Source organism: Heptranchias perlo, chromosome 43 (genome assembly GCF_035084215.1).
Source record: "Heptranchias perlo isolate sHepPer1 chromosome 43, sHepPer1.hap1, whole genome shotgun sequence".
NCBI classification, from domain to species: domain Eukaryota; kingdom Metazoa; phylum Chordata; class Chondrichthyes; order Hexanchiformes; family Hexanchidae; genus Heptranchias; species Heptranchias perlo.
This window is the reverse complement of record NC_090367.1, coordinates 4,757,020-4,775,405: the sequence shown is the minus strand read 5'-3', so window position 1 is coordinate 4,775,405 and position 18,386 is coordinate 4,757,020. Positions and strand designations below refer to the sequence as shown.

Genomic DNA, 18,386 nt, shown 5'->3' with positions numbered 1-18,386 from the left:
AGTGTCAGTTGGAAGGGGTTTCTGACTCACTTTCAGGCTGTATTTACACTATAACTCGTGTCAGCGTGAAGGGGTTTCTGACTCTGATTCAGTCTGTGTGTACACTACAACTAGTGTCAGTTGGAAGGGGTTTCTGACTCACTTTCAGGCTGTGTTTACACTATAACTCGTGTCAGCGTGAAGGGGTTTCTGACTCTGATTCAGGCTGTGTTTACACTATCACTAGTATCAGTATGAAGGGGTTTCTGACATTGTTTCAGACTGTGTTTACATGATAACTAGTGTCAGTGTTCAGGGGTTTCTCACTGATTCAAGCTGTGTTTACACAGTAATTGGTGTCAGTGAGAAAGAGTTTCTCACTCTGATTCTGGCTGTGTTTACTCTATAACTAGCATCAGTGTGATGGGGTTTCTCACTCTGATTCTGGCTGTGTTTACACTATAACTCTTGTTAGTGTGAAGGGGTTTCTGACTCTGTTTCTGGCTGTGTTTACACGATAACTTGTGTCAGTGAGAAAGACTTTCTCACTCGGATTCTGGCTGTGTTTACACTGTAACTAGTTTCAGTGAGAAGGTGTTTCTCACTGATTCAAGCTGTGTTTACACTGAAACTAGTGTCAGTGAGAAGGGGTTTCTCACTCTGATTCAAGCTGTGTTTATATGGTAATTGGTGTCAATGTGACAGGGTTTCTCATTCTGATTCTGGCTGTCTTTTCACTGTAACTAGTGTCAGTGTGAAGGGGTTTCTGACTGATTCAGGCTGTGTTTACACTATAACTAGTGTCAGTGTGAAGGGGTGTTTGCCTCTGATTCAGGCTGTGTTTACACATTAATTGGTGTCAGGTGAGAAAGAGTTTATCTTTCTGGTTCCGGCTGTGTTTACACTATAACTAGTATCAGTGTGATGGGGTTTCTGACTCTGATTCAGTCTGTGTGTACACTACAACTAGTGTCAGTGTGAAGGGGTTTCTGACTCACTTTCAGGCTGTATTTACACTACAACTAGTGTCAGTTGGAAGGGGTTTCTGACTCACTTTCAGGCTGTGTTTACACTATAACTAGTGTCAGTGTGAAGGGGTTTCTGACTCTGATTCAGGCTGTGTTTACACTATAACTGGTGTCAGTGTGAAGGGGTGTCTGACTCTGATTCATGCTGTGTTTACACAGTAATTGGTGTCAGGTGAGAAAGAGTTTCGCATTCTGGTTCCAGCTGTGTTTACACTATAACTAGTATCAGTGTGAAGACGTTTCTGACTGATTCAGGCTGTGTTTACACTATAACTAGTGTCAGTGTGAAGGGGTGTCTGCCTCTGATTCAGGCTGTGTTTACACAGTAATTGGTGTCAGGTGAGAAAGAGTTTATCTTTCTGGTTCCGGCTGTGTTTACACTGTAACTAGTATCAGTGTGATGGGGTTTCTGACTCTGATTCAGTCTGTGTGTACACTACAACTAGTGTCAGTGTGAAGGGGTTTCTGACTCACTTTCAGGCTGTATTTACACTACAACTAGTGTCAGTGTGAAGGGGTTTCTGACTCTGATTCAGGCTGTGTTTACAGTATCACTAGTGTCAGTGTGAAGGGCTTTCTGACTCTGATTCAGGCTGTGTTTACATTATAACTAGTGTCAGTGTGAAGGGGTTTCTGACTCTGATTCAGGCTGTTTTTACACTATCACTCGTGTCAGTGTGAAGGGGTGACTGACTCTGATTCAGGCTGTGTTTACACAGTAATTGGTGTCAGGTGAGAAAGAGTTTATCTTTCTGGTTCCGGCTGTGTTTACACTATAACTAGTATCAGTGTGATGGGGTTTCTCACTCTGATTCAAGCTGTGTTTACACAGTAATTGGTGTCAGTGTGACAGGGTTTCTCACTGATTCTGGCTGTGTTTACACTATAACTAGTGTCAGTGTGAAGGGGTTTCTGTCATTGTTTCAGGCTGTGTTTACACGATAACTGGTGTCAGTGTTCAGGGGTTTCTCACTGATTCAAGCTGTGTTTACACAGTAATTGGTGTCAGTGAGAAAGAGTTTCTCACTCTGATTCTGGCTGTGTTTACACTGTAACTAGTGTCAGTGTGAAGGGATTTCTGACTCGCATTCTGGCTGTGTTTACACTGTAACTAGGGTCAGTGTGAAGGGCTTTCTCACTCTGATTCAAGCTGTGTTTACACGATAACTAGTGTCAGTGAGAAAGAGTTTCTCACTCGGATTCTGGCTGTGTTTACACTGAAACTAGTATCAGTGAGAAGGGGTTTCTCACTCTGATTCAAGCTGTGTTTATACGGTAATTGGTGTCAATGTGACAGGGTATCTCATTCTGATTCTGGCTGTCTTTTCACTGTAACTAGTGTCAGTGTGCAGGGGTTTCTGACTCTGATTCAGTCTGTGTGTACACTACAACTAGTGTCAGTTGGAAGGGGTTTCTGACTCACTTTCAGGCTGTGTTTACACTATAACTAGTGTCAGTGTGAAGGGGTTTATGACTCTGATTCAGGCTGTGTTTACACTATAACTAGTGTCAGTGTGAAGGGGTTTCTGACTCTGATTCAGGCTGTGTTTACACTATAACTAGTGTCAGTGTGTGGGGTTTCTGACTCACTTTCAGGCTGTATTTGCACTATAACTAGTGTCAGCGTGAAGGGGTTTCTTACTCTGATTCAGGCTGTGTTTACACTATCACTAGTGTCAGTGTGAAGGGGTGTCTGACTCTGATTCAGGCTGTGTTTACACAGTAATTGGTGTCAGGTGAGAAAGAGTTTATCTTTCTGGTTCCGGCTGTGTTTGCACTATAACTAGTATCAGTGTGATTGGGTTTCTCACTCTGATTCTGGCTGTGTTTATGCTATAATTAGTGTCAGGTGAGAAGTGGTTTCTCACTCTGATTCAGGCTGTGTTTGCACTATAACTCGTGTCAGTGTGAAGGGGTTTCTCACTCTGATTCAGGCTGTGTTTACACATTAATTGGTGTCAGTGTGAAGGGGTTTCTCACTGATTCAGGCTGTGTTTACCCTATAACTAGTGTCAGTGTGAAGGAGTTTCTGACTCTGATTCTGACTGTGTTTACACTGTAACTGGTGTCAGTGTGAAGGGGCTTCTGACTCACTTTCAGGCTGTGTTTACACTGTAACTTGCATCAGTGTGTAGGGGTTTCTGACTCACTTTCAGGCTGTGTTTACACTGTAACTAGTTTCAGTGTGAAGGGATTTCTGACTCGGATTCTGGCTGTGTTTACAATGTAACTAGGGTCAGTGAGAAGGGCTTTCTCACTCTGATTCGAGCTGTGTTTATACAGTAATTGGTGTCAGTGAGAAAGAGTTTCTGATTCTGGTTCCGGCTGTGTTTACACTGTAACTAGTATCAGTGCGAAGGAGTTTCTCACTCTGATTCAGGCTGTGTTTACACTGTAACTGGCGTCAGTGTAAAGGGGTTTCTCACTGATTCAGGCTGTGTTTACATTATAACTAGTGTCAGTGTGAAGGAGTTTCTCACTCTGATTCTGGCTGTATTTACACTATAGTGTCAGTGTGATGGGGTTTCTGACTCTGATTCAGGCTGTGTTTACCTTATAACTAGTGTCAATGTGACAGGGTTTCTCACTGATTCTGGCTGTGTTTACACTGTAACTAGTATCAGTGTGATGGGGTTTCTCACTCTGATTCAGGCTGTGTTTACACGATAACTAGTGTCGGTGTGAAGGGGTTTCTGACTCTGATTCAGGCAGTGTTTACACTGGAACAGATGATTGCACAGTGTTCAGTTCCATTCGCATCCCCTCAAATAATGAAGTCGTCCGAGTCCGCATGCAGCAAGACCTGGACAACATCCAGGCTTGGGCTCAGAAGTGGCAAGTGACATTAGTGCCAGGCAATGACCATCTCCAACAAGAGAGAGTCTAACCACCTCCCCATGACATTCAACGGCATTACCATCGCCGAATCCCCCACCATCAACATCCTGGGGGTCACCATTGACCAGAAACTTAACTGGACCGGCCATATAAATACTGTGGCTACGAGAGCAGGTCAGAGGCTGGGTATTCTGCAGCGAGTTACTCACCTCCTGACTCCCCAAAGTCTTTCCACCATCTACAAGGCACAAGTCAGGAGTGTGATGGAATACTCTCCACTTGCTTGGATGAGTGCAGCTCCAACAACGCTCAAGAAGCTCGACACCATCCAAGATAAAGCAGCCCGCTTGATTGGCACCCCATCCACCACCCTAAACATTCACTCCCTTCACCACCGGCGCACAGTGGCTGCAGTGTGTACCATACACAGGATGCACTGCAGCAACTCGCCAAGACTTCTTCGACAGCACCTCCCAAACCCGCGACCTCTACCACCATCCCGGCTTGGAAATATATCGCCGTTCCTTCATCGTCGCTGGGTCAAAATCCTGGAACTCCCCACCTAACAGCACTGTGGGAGAACCGTCACCACACGGACTGCAGCGGTTCAAGAAGGCGGCTCACCACCACCTTCTCAAGGGCAATTAGGGATGGGCAATAAATGCCGGCCTCGCCAGTGACGCCCACATGCCATGAACGAATAAATAAAAAAACCCCGAATAAATAAACTAGTGTTAGTGAGAAGGGGTTTCTCACTGATTCAGGCTGTGTTTGCACTGTAACTCGTGTCATTGTGAAGGGTTTTCTCACTCTGATTCAGGCTTTGTTCACACAGTAATTGGTGTCAGTGTGAAGGGGTTTCTCACTCTGGTTCCGGCTGTGTTTACACTGTAACTAGTGTCAGTGTGAAGGGGTTTCTGACTCTGATTCAGACTGTGTTTACACTATAACTAGTGTCAGTGTGAAGGGATTTCTGACTCTGATTCGAGCTGTGTTTATACAGTAATTGGTGTCAGTGAGAAAGAGTTTCTGATTCTGGTTCCGGCTGTGTTTGTACTGTAACTAGTATCAGTGTGATGGGGTTTCTCATTCTGATTCAGGCTGTGTTTACACTATAACTAGTGTCAGTGTGAAGGGATTTCTGACTCTGATTCGAGCTGTGTTTATACAGTAATTGGTGTCAGTGAGAAAGAGTTTCTGATTCTGGTTCCGGCTGTGTTTGTACTGTAACTAGTATCAGTGTGATGGGGTTTCTCATTCTGATTCAGGCTGTGTTAACATTATAACTCGTGTCATTGTGAACGGGTTTCTCACTCTGATTCAGGCGGTGTTGACACTGCAAGTAGTTTCAGTGTGAAGGGGTTTCTTAGTCTGATTCAGGCTGTGTTTGCATGATAACTAGTGTCAGTGTGAAGGGGTTTCTGACTCGGATTCTGGCTGTGTTTACACTGTAACTAGTGTCAGCGTGAAGGGGTTTCTGACTCTGATTCTGGCTGTGTTTACACTGTAACTAGTGTCAGTGTGAAGGGATTTCTGACTCGCATTCTGGCTGTGTTTACACTGTAACTAGGGTCAGTGTGAAGGGCTTTCTCACTCTGATTCAAGCTGTGTTTATACAGTAATTGGTGTCAGTGAGAAAGAGTTTCTGATTCTGGTTCCGGCTGTGTTTACACTATAACTAGTATCAGTGTGAAGGAGTTTCTCACTCTGATTCTGGCTGTATTTACACTGTCACTAGTGTCAGTGTGAAGAGGTTTCTCACTGATTCTGGCTGTGTTTACACTATAACTAGTGTTAGTGTGAAGGGGTTTCTGACTCTGATTCAGGCTGTGTTTACACAATATCTCGTGTCAGTGTGCAGGGGTTTCTCGCTGATTCAAGCTGTGTTTACACAGTAATTGGTGTCAGTGAGAAAGAGTTTCTCACTCGGATTCTGGCTGTGTTTACACTGTAACTAGTTTCAGTGAGAAGGTGTTTCTCACTCTGATTCAAGCTGTGTTTATACAGTAATTGGTGTCAGTGTGACAGCCTGAATCAGAATGAGAAACCCTGTCACACTGACACCAATTACTGTATAAACACAGCTTGAATCAGTGAGAAACCCCTGCACACTGACACTAGTTATCGTGTAAACACAGCCTGAAACAGTCAGAAACCCCTGCACACTGACACGAGATATTGTGTAAACACAGCCTGAATCAGAGTCAGAAACCCCTTCACACTAACACTAGTGACAGTGTAAACACAGCCAGAATCCGAGTCAGAAACCCCTTCACACTGACACCAATTACTGTGTAAACACAGCCTGAATCAGAATGAGAAACCCTGTGTTTACACTGTAACTAGTGTCAGTGTGTAGGGGTTTCTCACTCTGATTCAGGCTGTGTTTACACTATAACTAGTGTCAGTGTGAAGGGTTTTCTGACTCACTTTCAGGCTTTGTTTTCACTGTAACTAGTGTCAGTGTGAAGGGGTTCTGACTCGGATTCTGGCTGTGTTTACACTGTAACTAGTGTCAGTGTGTCGGGGTTTCTCACTCTGATTCAGGCTGTGTTTACACTATAACTAGTGTCAGTATGAAGGGGTTTCTGACTCACTTTCAGGCTGTGTTTTCACTGTAACTAGTGTCAGTGTGAAGGGGTGTCTGACTCTGATTCAGGCTGTGTTTACACAGTAATTGGTGTCAGGTGAGAAAGAGTTTATCTTTCTGGTTCCGGCTGTGTTTACACTATAACTAGTATCAGTGTGAAGGGGTTTCTCACTCTGATTCAGGCTGTGTTTGCACATTAATTGGTGTCAGTGTGAAGGGGTTTCTCACTGATTCAGGCTGTGTTTACCCTATAACTAGTGTCGGTGTGAAGGAGTTTCTGACTCTGATTCAGGCTTTGTTCACACAGTAATTGGTGTCAGTGTGAAGGGGTTTCTCACTCTGGTTCCGGCTGTGTTTACACTGTAACTCGTGTCAGTGAGAAGGGGTTTCTCACTGATTCAGGCTGTGTTTACACGATAACTAATGTCGGTGTGAAGGGGTTTCTGACTCTGATTCAGGCAGTGTTTACACTAGAACTGATAATTGCACAGTGTTCAGTTCCATTCGCAACCCCTCAAATAATGAAGTCGTCCGAGCCCGCTTGCAGCAAGACCTGGACAACATCCAGGCTTGGGCTCAGAAGTGGCAAGTGACATTAGTGCCAGGCAATGACCATCTCCAACAAGGGAGAGTCTAACCACCTCCCCTTGACATTCAACGGCATTTCCATCGCCGAATCCCCCACCATCAACATCCTGGGGGTCACCATTGACCAGAAACTTAACTGGACCGGCCATATAAATACTGTGGCTATGAGAGCAGGTCAGAGGCTGGGTATTCTGCAGCGAGTTACTCACCTCCTGACTCCCCAAAGCCTTTCCACCATCTACAAGGCACAAGTCAGGAGTGTGATGGAATACTCTCCACTTGCTTGGATGAGTGCAGCTCCAACAACGCTCAAGAAGCTCGACACCATCCAAGATAAAGCAGCCCGTTTGATTGGCACCCCATCCACCACCCTAAACATTCACTCCCTTTACCACCGGCGCACAGTGGCTGCAGTGTGTACCATCCACAGGATGCACTGCAGCAACTCGCCAAGACTTCTTCGACAGCACCTCCCAAACCCGCGACCTCTACCACCTAGAAGGACAAGAGCAGCAGGCACATGGGAACAACACCACCTGCACGTTCCCCTCCAAGTCACACACCATCCCGGCTTGGAAATATATCGCCGTTCCTTCATCGTCGCTGGGTCAAAATCCTGGAACTCCCCACCTAACAGCACTGTGGGAGAACCGTCGCCACACGGACTGAAGCGGTTCAAGAAGGCGGCTCACCACCACCTTCTCAAGGGCAATTAGGGATGGGCAATAAATGCCGGCCTCGCCAGTGACGCCCACATGCCATGAACGAATAAAAAAAAAACGAATAAATAAACTAGTGTCAGTGAGAAGGGGTTTCTCACTGATTCAGGCTGTGTTTACACTATAACTTGTGTCAGTGTGAAGGGGTTTCTCACTGATTCAAGGTGTGTTTACACATGAATTGGTGTCAGTGAGAAGGGGTTGCTCACTGATTCAGGCTGTGTTTACACGATAACTAGTGTCAGTGTGAAGGGGTATCTGACTCTGATTCAGGCTGTGTTTACACACTAATTGGTTTGAGTGAGAAGGGGTCAAGTAAGGGAAGATCTGATAAAGAAAGAAGACAAGACAAGAGACCAAGTTAGCCATAAGGGAAATGATAATCAGAGTGGCAGAAAGGGACAGAGCATGCAAACTTAAGAGTGCGCCAGCAGATAAGGCTAGAGGTTCCAAAAATAGTAAAAAGACAGCACTGAAGGCTTTGTATCTGAATGCGCAAAGCATTCGTAACAAAATGGATGAATTGACAGCTCAAATAGAAATAAATATGTACGATCTGATAGCCATTACAGAGACACGGCTGCATGATGACGAAGGCTGAAACCTGAATATTCAAGGGTACTTGACATTTCGGAAGGACAGGAAGCTAGGAAAAGGTGGAGGGATAGCTCTGTTGATTCAGGATGACGTGAGTATAATAGAGAGAAATGACCTTAGTTCTAAAGACCAAGATGTGGAATCAGTTTGGGTAGAAATAAGAAATAGTAAAGGCAAGAAGTCACTTGTGGGAGTCGTTTATAGGCCCCCTAACAGTAACCATACTGTAGGACAGGGTGTACAGGAAGAAATAATGGGGGCTTGTGAAAAAGGAACAGCGATAATCATGGTTGATTTTAATCTACGTATAGATTGGAAGAATCTGATTGGCAAAGGTAGCCTGGAAGATGAGTTCATAGAGTGCTTTCGGTACATTTTCTTAGAGCAGCACGTTCTAGAACCAACCAGAGAGCGGGCTATTCTAGATCTGGTAATGTGTAATGAGACAGGATTAATTAATGACCTCATTGTAAAGGAGCCTCTAGGTAGTAGTGATCACAATATGATTGAATTTCGCATTCTGTTTGAGGGAGAGAAGCGTAGGTCTGAGACTAGTGTTTTAAACTTAAATAAGGGCAATTATGAGGGCATGAAGACAGAGCTGGCTAAAGTGAAGTGGGAAATTAGTTTAAGGGATAGGTCAGTAGAGATGCGGTGGCAGACATTTAATGAGATATTTCATAACACAAGATGATCATACGATCTGTTTTTATATTTCTATCCCTCGCCCCCACTATTTAGTTCAAAGCCCTGTCTACCGCCCTAGTTATACGATTTGCTAGAACACTGGCCCCAGCTCTGACACTGCAATTGTAAACACCACCTGAACCAGTCAGAAACTCCTTCACACTGACACTACAGTCACAGTGTAAAGATACATTTCAGTGAGAAAGAAAGACTCCAGAGGAAGGACGTACCATCCGTGGCTAACTAAGGAAGTTAAAAATAGTATCAAATTGAAAGAGAAAGCATACAATTCCGTGAAGATTAGAGGCAGGTCAGAAGATTGGACAGAATATAAAAATCAGCAAAGAATGACTAGAAGAATAATAAGGAGGGAGAAATTTGAGTACGAGAGAAAGCTAGCTAGAAATATCAAAACAGATAGTAAGAGTTTCTACAGGTATTTAAAAAGGAAAAGAGTAAGTAAAGTGAGCGTTGGTCCTCTAGAGAGTGAGTCTGGGGAATTAATAATGGAGAATAAGGAAATGGCGGATGAACTGAACAGATATTTTTCATCCGTCTTCACTGTAGAGGATACAAACAACATGCCAGAAATAATTGTGAATCAAGAGGTGAAAGGGAGGGAGGAACTTAAAACATTTACAATCACCAGGGAAAGGGTTCTGAAAAAATTATTAGAACTAAAAGCTGACAAGTGCCCAGGTCCTGATGGACTTCATCCTAGGGTCTTAAAAGAAGTGGCTGCAGAGATAGTAGATGCATTGGTATTAATTTTCCAAAATTCCCTAGATTCTGGAAGGGTCCCATCAGATTAGAAAATAGCAAATGTAACTCCTCTATTCAAGAAAGGAGGGAGACAGAAAGCAGGAAACTACAGGCCAATTAGCTTAACATCTGTCATAGGGAAAATGCTAGAATCTATTATTAAGGAGATCATAGCAGGGCACTTAGAAAATTTCAATGCAATCAGGCAGCGTCAACACGGCTTTGTGAAAGGCAAATCGTGTTTGACTAATTTTGTTAGAGTTCTTTGAGGAAGTAACAAGCAACGTGGATAAAGAGGATCCTGGTGTACTTGGATTTCCAGGAGGCATTTGACAAGGTGCCACATCAGAGGCTACTACACAAAATAAGAGCTCATAGTGTACATTAGCAATAATAAACATAATAGCATTGGTTAGCTAACAGGAAACAGAGAGTAGGCATAAATGGGTCATTTTCAGGTTGGCAAGATGTAACGAGTGGAGTGCCACAGGGATCAACTATTTACAATCTATATCAATGACTTGGATGAAGGGACCGAATGTATGGTTGCTAAATTTGCTGATGACACAAAGGTAGGTAGGAAAGTAAGTTGTAAAGAGGACATAGGAGCCTGCAAAGGGATATAGATAGGTTAAGTGAGTGGGCAAAAATTTGGCACATGGCGTATAATGTGGGTAAATGTGAACTTGTCCATTTTGGCAGGAGGAATAGAAAAGCAGTATATTATTTAAATGGAGAGATTGCCGACACTCTGAGGTACAGAGGGATCCGAGTGTCCTAGTACATGAATCACAAAAAGTTAGTATGCAGGTACAGCAAGTGATTAGGAAGGCAAATGGAATGTTGTCGTTTATTGCAAGGGGAATGGAATATATAAGTAGTGATGTTTTGCTACAGTTGTACAGGGCATTGGTGAGACCACATCTAGAATACTGTGTGCAGTTTTGGTCTCCTTATTTAAGAAAGGACATAATTGCTTTAGAGGTGGTTCAGAGAAGGTTCACTTGACTGATTCCTGGGATGAGGGGATTATCTTATGAGGAAAGGTTGGACAAGTTGAGTCTGTATACATTGGAGTTTAGAAGAATGAGAGGTGATCTTATTGAAACATATAAGATCCTGAGGGGTTGAAGGGGTAGATGCTGAGAGGATGTTTCCCCTTGTGGGAGAGACTAGAACTAGGGGACACAGTTTAAAAATAGGGGGTCTCCCATTTAAGATGGAGATGAGGAGAATTTTTTTCTCTGAGGGTCGTGACTCTGTGGAACTCCCTTCCCCGGAGAGCAGTGGAGGCAGGGTCATTGAATATTTTTTAGGCTGAGTTAGATAGATTCTTGATTAACAAGGGAGTCAAAGATAGAATGGATAGTAGGATTGAGGTCACAATCAGATCAGCCATGATCTTATCAAATGGCAGAGCAGGCTCGAGGGGCCAAATGGCCTACTCCTGCTCTTAATTCATATGTTCGTATGTCAGTGTGAAGGGGTTTCTTGCTCTGAATCCGTCTCTGTTTACACTGTAACTGCAGCGTCAGTGTGAAGTGGCTTCTGACTGGATTGAGGCTGTGCTTACACTATAACTGCAGTGTCAGTGTGAAGGAGTTTCTGACTGATTCAGGCAATGTTTACACTATAACTGCAGTGTCAGTGTGAAGGAGTTTCTGACAGATTCAGGCTGTGTTTACATTATAACTGCAGTGTCAGTGTGTAGGGGCTTCTGACTGATTCAATATCTGTACACACTGTAACTGCAGTGTCAGTGTGAAGGAGTTCTGCCTCTGATTCAGGCGGTGTTTGCACTACAGTTGCAGTGTCAGTATGAAAGAGTTTCTTGCTCTGAATCAGATTGTGTTTACACTATAACTGCAGTGTCATTGTGAAGGGGTTTCTCGCTTTGAATTAGTCTGTGTTTACACTGCAACTGCAGTGTCAGTGTGAAGGGATTCCTGACTGATTCAGTATCTGTTTGCACAATAACTGCAGTGTCAGTGTGAGGGGGTTCTGCCTCTGATTCAGGCTGTGCTTACACAATAACTGCAGTGTCAGTGTGAAGGAGTTTGACTGATTCAGGCGGTATTTACACTATAATTGCAGTATCAGTGTGAAGGGGTAACTCGCTCCGAATTAGTCTGTGTTTACACTATAGCTAGTGTCATTGTGAAGGAGTTTCAGACAGATTCAGGCGGTGTTTACATTACAACTGCAGTATCAGTGTGTAGGGGCTTCTGACTGACACTGTAACTGCAGTGTCAGTGTGAAAGGTTCTGCCTCTGATTCAGGCAGTGTTTACACTACAATTTCAGTGTCAGTGTGAAGGGGTTTCTCGCTCTGAATCAGATTGTGTTTACACTATTGCTGTAGTGTCAGTGTGAAGGGCCTTCTGACTGATTCAGGCTGTGTTCACACTGACTGCAGTTATAGTATAAAGGGTTTCTGACTGAATCAGTCTGTGCTTACACTATAACTGTAGTGTCAGTGTTAAGGAGTTTCTGACTCTGATTCTGACTGTGTTTACACTTTAACTAGTCTCAATGTGAAGGGGTTTCTGACTGGATTCAGGCTGTCTTTACACTTTAACTGCAGTGTCAGTGTGAAGGGGTTCCTAATTTGTGATTGAGGCTCTGCATTAAACTTAAGATGTAATGTCCGTAATTTATCACTGTCCTGGCACATGACCAGCAAATGCCCTGCAGTGTTGTCACTAGGATTTCAGTGTGGGTAATAGTGGGTGTGTGAAATTTTATACTATGTCTGCTTCAATTGTGGAAAAATGTTCACCTGATTCAAACTAGTTAGATTTGTAACCACCAGAAATCAGCTTAAAATACTATCACTAAGGGTTGCAGTTTAAGATAGTTAATTAAAATCAACCCACAAGAAGGTACGGCATTGAAATATATTGGCTTATATGTCATTTAAAACAATATTTTATCTATGACATTTCCATACCGATTCGTTAATGAGCTCAGTGACCCCACTGACTTGATATCACAGCTCCCTGTAAATGCACTGTCCACTGTATTTCGAGCCATATAGACCAGGAAAGTTCCAGCTATGAGCCTGTGTTGAGTATATTTATAATATGTGTGTGTGTGTCTATATGTACATAGAACCACAATGACTGAGTTGTGTTCTCTGCTCACAATTAAACTCTATCCTATCTCAGAGTTCGCTAGGGCAGTATTGTCTAATAGAAATCACTGACTAGCCGCATGCATTAATTTTAGTAGAAAATGCCTTACATACACTCGCCTGATAAATGTACTTAATATGTGTATAATTACTTTAAAAACATCTACCGCTGTTCAGGAACCAAAGAAGTAAAGCACTCACAATCAAAAAGCACTTGCCTACCCTGCTTTTTGTCTTATCATTTTACTGACAACCGCCTAAAAAGATTAAAGTACAGGTGCATACACTGTGTGAATGAGTATTGAGATCACAGGCCCAACAACGGTGTCGAGGACTCACTTTTTATTTACTAATCGGAAAAGCAATTAGCCTCATCTGGATTCCCAATTAGCCACATGTGGCTAGTGGCTACCGTATTGGACAACACTGGGCTAGGGAATTCCCTACCTCAATAGGCACTTTGTAATAAGTTGAGCCCAAGAAAATCAATTTAAGCTGCTTGAAAATGTCATTGTAATGCCATTCTGGTGATATATATAATCACTGGTATTTTAATTCCCTGCGGCCTATTCTCTACACATGTTACAGTTTACCATCAATGTTGTTGGTCCCAGGGTAGTCATGATTCTCTGAGGTCAGCTGTAATTTTGAGCCTTGCTTTTTGTGTTGGGTTTGATGTGGCTGATGTTTTTGGTCAGGGAAGGGTATGTTGCCAAAAAGCTGTTTGTGACCTGAAATATATAGGATTGTCCAACCAGTGTTGAAAACCAAAAGCAAGGTAGTTTCTGCTGTTCCAGGTAATGCATATCTAGAGGGGGCAGAATTTCCACTGGAGCACAGCGCTCAGTATTTTTGTTCCTGAGATGGTCTAGAGCACGGGTGGAGATTCATGTTGAGAGAATTGACAATGTTTTAAGACAATTCCAGTTAAGTGAAATCATGGAATTTGCAGTATTCATACTGTGTCTGCTCGAATTGTGAAAACAGCCTGTGATACAAATGTACGTTTTATCTTTCCGCGCTTGGGCTGTGCCTGGAGAGAGCATTTTGAACTCTACAACAGTAGGATGATGTACTGGTGGTTGCAGATCTGTCATTGGTGGTGGTGGGAGCAATTTGAGGTAAGACCAGCACATAGAGAGTGTATTGCAAAACCATAGAACACACTGTGCCCAGCGTCAACATTGAGGGCAGTTCACCTACTTTCTGGTATTGTGAGAGAACTTGTATGGCATTGTAAAGATCAGAGTGACATTGCAGTGTTTGTGTACAAATATGAGGTATACCAGCCTTTATTTTCTTACAGTTCTGCTTTAGAATCTACAGATTGATTTTTGCAGTGATATAATTGCAATGGTGTCTCTAGCTGACCCACACAGATCTGGGAAGTCCCCAGTTAATCCTTGATCTGTGCTCAGTTAACTGATCTCAGCTGGGGTGAGGATAGAATGGAACATTTAGGTTTTATAAAGTATTTTGAGATGTCTTTATATACATGAGCACTTTGGTTGTTGAGGTGGGGGAGAATGATTCTGGTTGCTCTTAGTGGATTGAGAGTAGTTTACAGCCAAACCCAATATTCTCACCTGACGTCCACAGATGTGCTGCTTGAGCAAAAGTTAGTAGTTGGGGATCATGACTTGGAACCGTGGCCATTTTTACATCTAACCTGAGCCAAAAGCACCGATCTTGATTGTAACACCCTTCCTTTCTTCCTGGTGGAGATCAGCTAACTGAGCGCAGAGTAGAGTTTGAACCTGGGTCCTTGGTAAGAAAGAAAGAACTTATATTTATATAGCGCCTTTCACAACCTCGGGACGTCCCAAAGCGCTTTACAGCCAATTAAGTACTTTTGAACTGTGGTCACTGTTGTAGTGTAGAAAATGGTGGGAGCCTGAACAGGTCAACGACTCACTGCATAAACTCCGAGCCTCTGGGGGCAGCATTGGCCCATTTTATTTTTTTGTTAAACATAATTCAAGGCACTTGCAGCTTTCGAGCACCAAGGAGGAGTCTCGTGAAAGAAGTCAATGCAGAGTTGAGGACCTTTCACTTCTGTGAAAAAAAAAATGAGAATGTCATTTCATCTCCTTTTGGATATCATCGTTAATCTTGTTTTCTTTTTAATGAGGCTATGGTGGAGTAGGGAATGAAATGCTGTAATTTAATCAGGTTTCCGATCACATCCATAAACCACTCGAGGCTTGTCTTTGCAGGAGTGACGTCAGCTGAGCCCCTAGAGTAAATGATAGACTTGTCCTTCAGTCCCACCCATTCCACACTTCGTGCTGGCTAATGTTCTTTGTTTACAGCAGGTTGTAACTGAGTTACACAAATCAGAGGCTCCCGGGTTTGATTCCCTGTCATTGGTAGTCTCAACGCTTCCTACTTCTGATCACTTATCCATTGGCTCCTGCTGGAAAGTTTGTGCATGGGGACTTCTGGGAAGGGCAGGATCTGGACTTGGCCAAGGTAGATGGAGTTAAAATACAGATCAGCCATGATTGAATTGAATGGCGGAATAGGCTCGAGGGGCTGAATGGCCTACTCCTGTTGCTGTGTTCCTATATGTTTGAATATCCTACTGACGCTCACTGCCTGGGCTCACACATCAAGACCTCACTTGAGTGAGGTCCCGGCGGTCACCCGCACCCATGGAACCTGAAAGAAGCCAGGAGGGCGGAACAAGCATGAAGTATAAACCTCCTGTTGAATTTCTGTGTCTCCCAGAAGGTGCTTGTGCACAGGGTTATTCCTGTGCTATAGTTCTGATTGTGGTGACAGTAGCACTTAGCATTGTGGCCAACTTTTGTTTTGGTCATTGCTCCCATTTCAATCTGTCCGTCCCTCGCATCCCTCCCCACAGCGGGAGCTCTTCTGCTAACTTTGAAGGTGAGCAACTTTTGTCCTCCCTGTCATGTTAAACGAAGTGTTGGTTTGACTGATGTACTATGGGAAGGACCACTCCTTTCTCTTTCCCCCCCCCCCCCCCTCCACCCCCGCAATACTTGCTTGAGGACAAGAATCAGGGCTCCATATCTGAGAGCAGGTATTTACACTTTGATAAAAAGAGAGGACGGAGCCAGGGGGCAACTTCAACCAGAAATGACTGCGTGCTGACGTTGCTGTAGCGAGACCCTGAAAATATCTTATCTGTAGGAGGCTGGCGTTGGCAGTGCTCCCAAGGAGACGTCCTTTTGCATGCACAACAATAACTGTTGTTGTTTTGGACACTGTAAAAATAAATGAGGGATGTTGGAAGTGAAACTGTTTGGGGAAAAATGAACCCGAGCAGTCTGCTTGTATTATTCTGCTAGTGACCCATCTGTTAAAGGACCGTGGAGACCCCTACCCAAGCCAATCATCCACTGTTGGGCTTGTCGATCTGTGTGTTTATGACTGAGCGTCTGGATCTTTGCTGTTACCCCCATTTTAATCTGTCTGTCCCTCACATCGGGAGCTCTTCTGCTAATGTTGAAGGCGGCTGACTTTCGTCCTCTACGCCATGTTAAGTGAATTTGGTTGAGCTATCCAGGCTGGCTTATGGAAAGAAAGAAAGCCGTACATTTATATAGTGCCTTTCATGACGTCACAACGTACCTGGGTCATGCTCCCCTCCACCTAGGACTACGAAAGGGTATCTAGTTGCCGTTAACTTTTTTTTGTGTCGATCTTGAGGTTTGTTTGACAAGTGGTAGAGACCCTGAGCAATGTGTTGATTTAACGTCGTGTTTAAAGCAGTGGAGTCTGTGGGTGTGGAATGCCCCGGCCCAGACTGTTCTTGCTGAGCGTGAACAGCGAGAGGTGGGAATGCAGTTGCCCCGATATGGTAGTTGGTTCAGGACTCCTTTGTAACGAGCAATAGGAGTAATCCTTTTGTCCGTGTGGGCAGGTAAACCGAATAGCGAGCAGGAGCCCGGAGAGGGAGGCAGTGAAGAGCGAGCTTCGGGCAGCGAGGAGCGACCGTCTGACAACGAGAGGCGTGGGCAGAAGAGACGTCACGAGGATCGCGGTCGTGGATACTACGAATTCAGGGAGGAGACGTACTACAATCGGTGAGAGAATTACTGCGACTGTTAAACCTGTTCACAAAAATGGCCACTGGGGTCAAGTAACACCAATCATTCACTTTAATTGGGGAGTTAATGTGGGACTTTTCCCCGCTTCTGTATATTTCTAATGGTTAATCTCCTGGTGCTGAAAGTAAATCTATCCAACTTTGATCCAGTTAGATGTTTTGTACAAATTCAAAGGAAGATCTTAGAACATCTATCGATAATATATTAAATAAAGTGGGGACTGAATCTCGTTTGCACGCCCTGGTCCAATTGTCCTCTGCCCTCTCACGCCCTATCACTTGGAAAACTATACTTCACCCCCTGTGTGCAGTGCCTTTAGGCAATTGACTAGTGTGTGCGTGTGTGCATCTTGTCAATCTTGTTTTGGGTCTGCACTTCCTGTTTTCATGAAGCAGATTAAATAATAACTTTCAAAAGGGAATTGGATAAATTCTTGAAGGGGAAAAATTTGCAGGGCTATGGGGAAAGGGCAGGGGAGTGGGACTAATTGAATAGCTCTTTCAAAGAGCCAGCATGGGCCGAATGGCGGCCTCCTGTGCTGTAACATTCTCTGATTTATTTGTCATGCTTTTGTGTCCACATTTCACATTGCGACAGTTGGCAAAGCAATTTGCAATGCTGTCACAGCCTCTGACACTAGACGGCTCCATATAGCGTGTTTCTTAAGTCTTTCTTCCAACTCCTTCACCCCTTGTATGTGTATATAAAGAATTATATTCATCAGCAGATTCTAGGCAATGCCACAGACTGTTTACAAGTAAATATTAAAAACACCCCAGTGCATTAAAAGTTTCCACTCTGCTTTTTCCCTGATTTCTCAACGGGCTTATGAAGTGAGGAACTGAACCCAAGAGGCAAGCAAGATCCCGGGTTCTATATCTGGTCTGTGCTGATTTTAGCTGATCTCAGCCAGGGTGGTGATTGGGGGCTGCAGTTGGCCTCAGTGCCCCAGGATAGGGAGGGGGAAATAGACTAGAGTTCCCCCTCTTGACCGCTGTCCAGCAACCCTCATTGGAAGTGCATGTTGGGATGCTCTGTGGTGCCTCCTGAGCTAAGACAGCATACTGATACTGTCAAACCTCTTGTGTAAAAAAACCAAATATGCTGCCGTATTAGAGGGCTTCTAGCATCTGTGCAAATACACCTTGTAAAGAATCGATGTCTTTGAGAGTGGAGTAGAGGGTAGAAAATTGGTGGGGTGGGGGGGCGGGTGGGGAGAGAGAGAGAGGAGAACAAAAAAATGTGTCTAAATATTGATCCTGATTACAATGTACCAAGTACTCGAGAGTTTTCTGGTGGTTGTAATCTAATTACCTTGGAGCCATGCCAGCAATCTCTTTCGAGTATTGGATGAGTTTAAGTACCAAAGTTCGATTATAATGTACAT

At 43.9% G+C, this 18,386-nt stretch overlaps 1 protein-coding gene across 1 annotated transcript in view; it reads left to right on the top strand.

The window, feature by feature from the left end:
- LOC137306450 (heterogeneous nuclear ribonucleoprotein U-like protein 2) overlaps nucleotides 1–18,386 on the top strand; it is a 41,442-nt gene that overhangs the window by 9,832 nt on the left and 13,224 nt on the right. Inside the window, exon 2 of the mRNA XM_067975661.1 lies at nucleotides 16,813–16,975. Within this exon, the coding sequence (XP_067831762.1) occupies nucleotides 16,813–16,975 (163 nt within the window). The remainder of the gene's footprint in view (nucleotides 1–16,812; nucleotides 16,976–18,386) is intronic.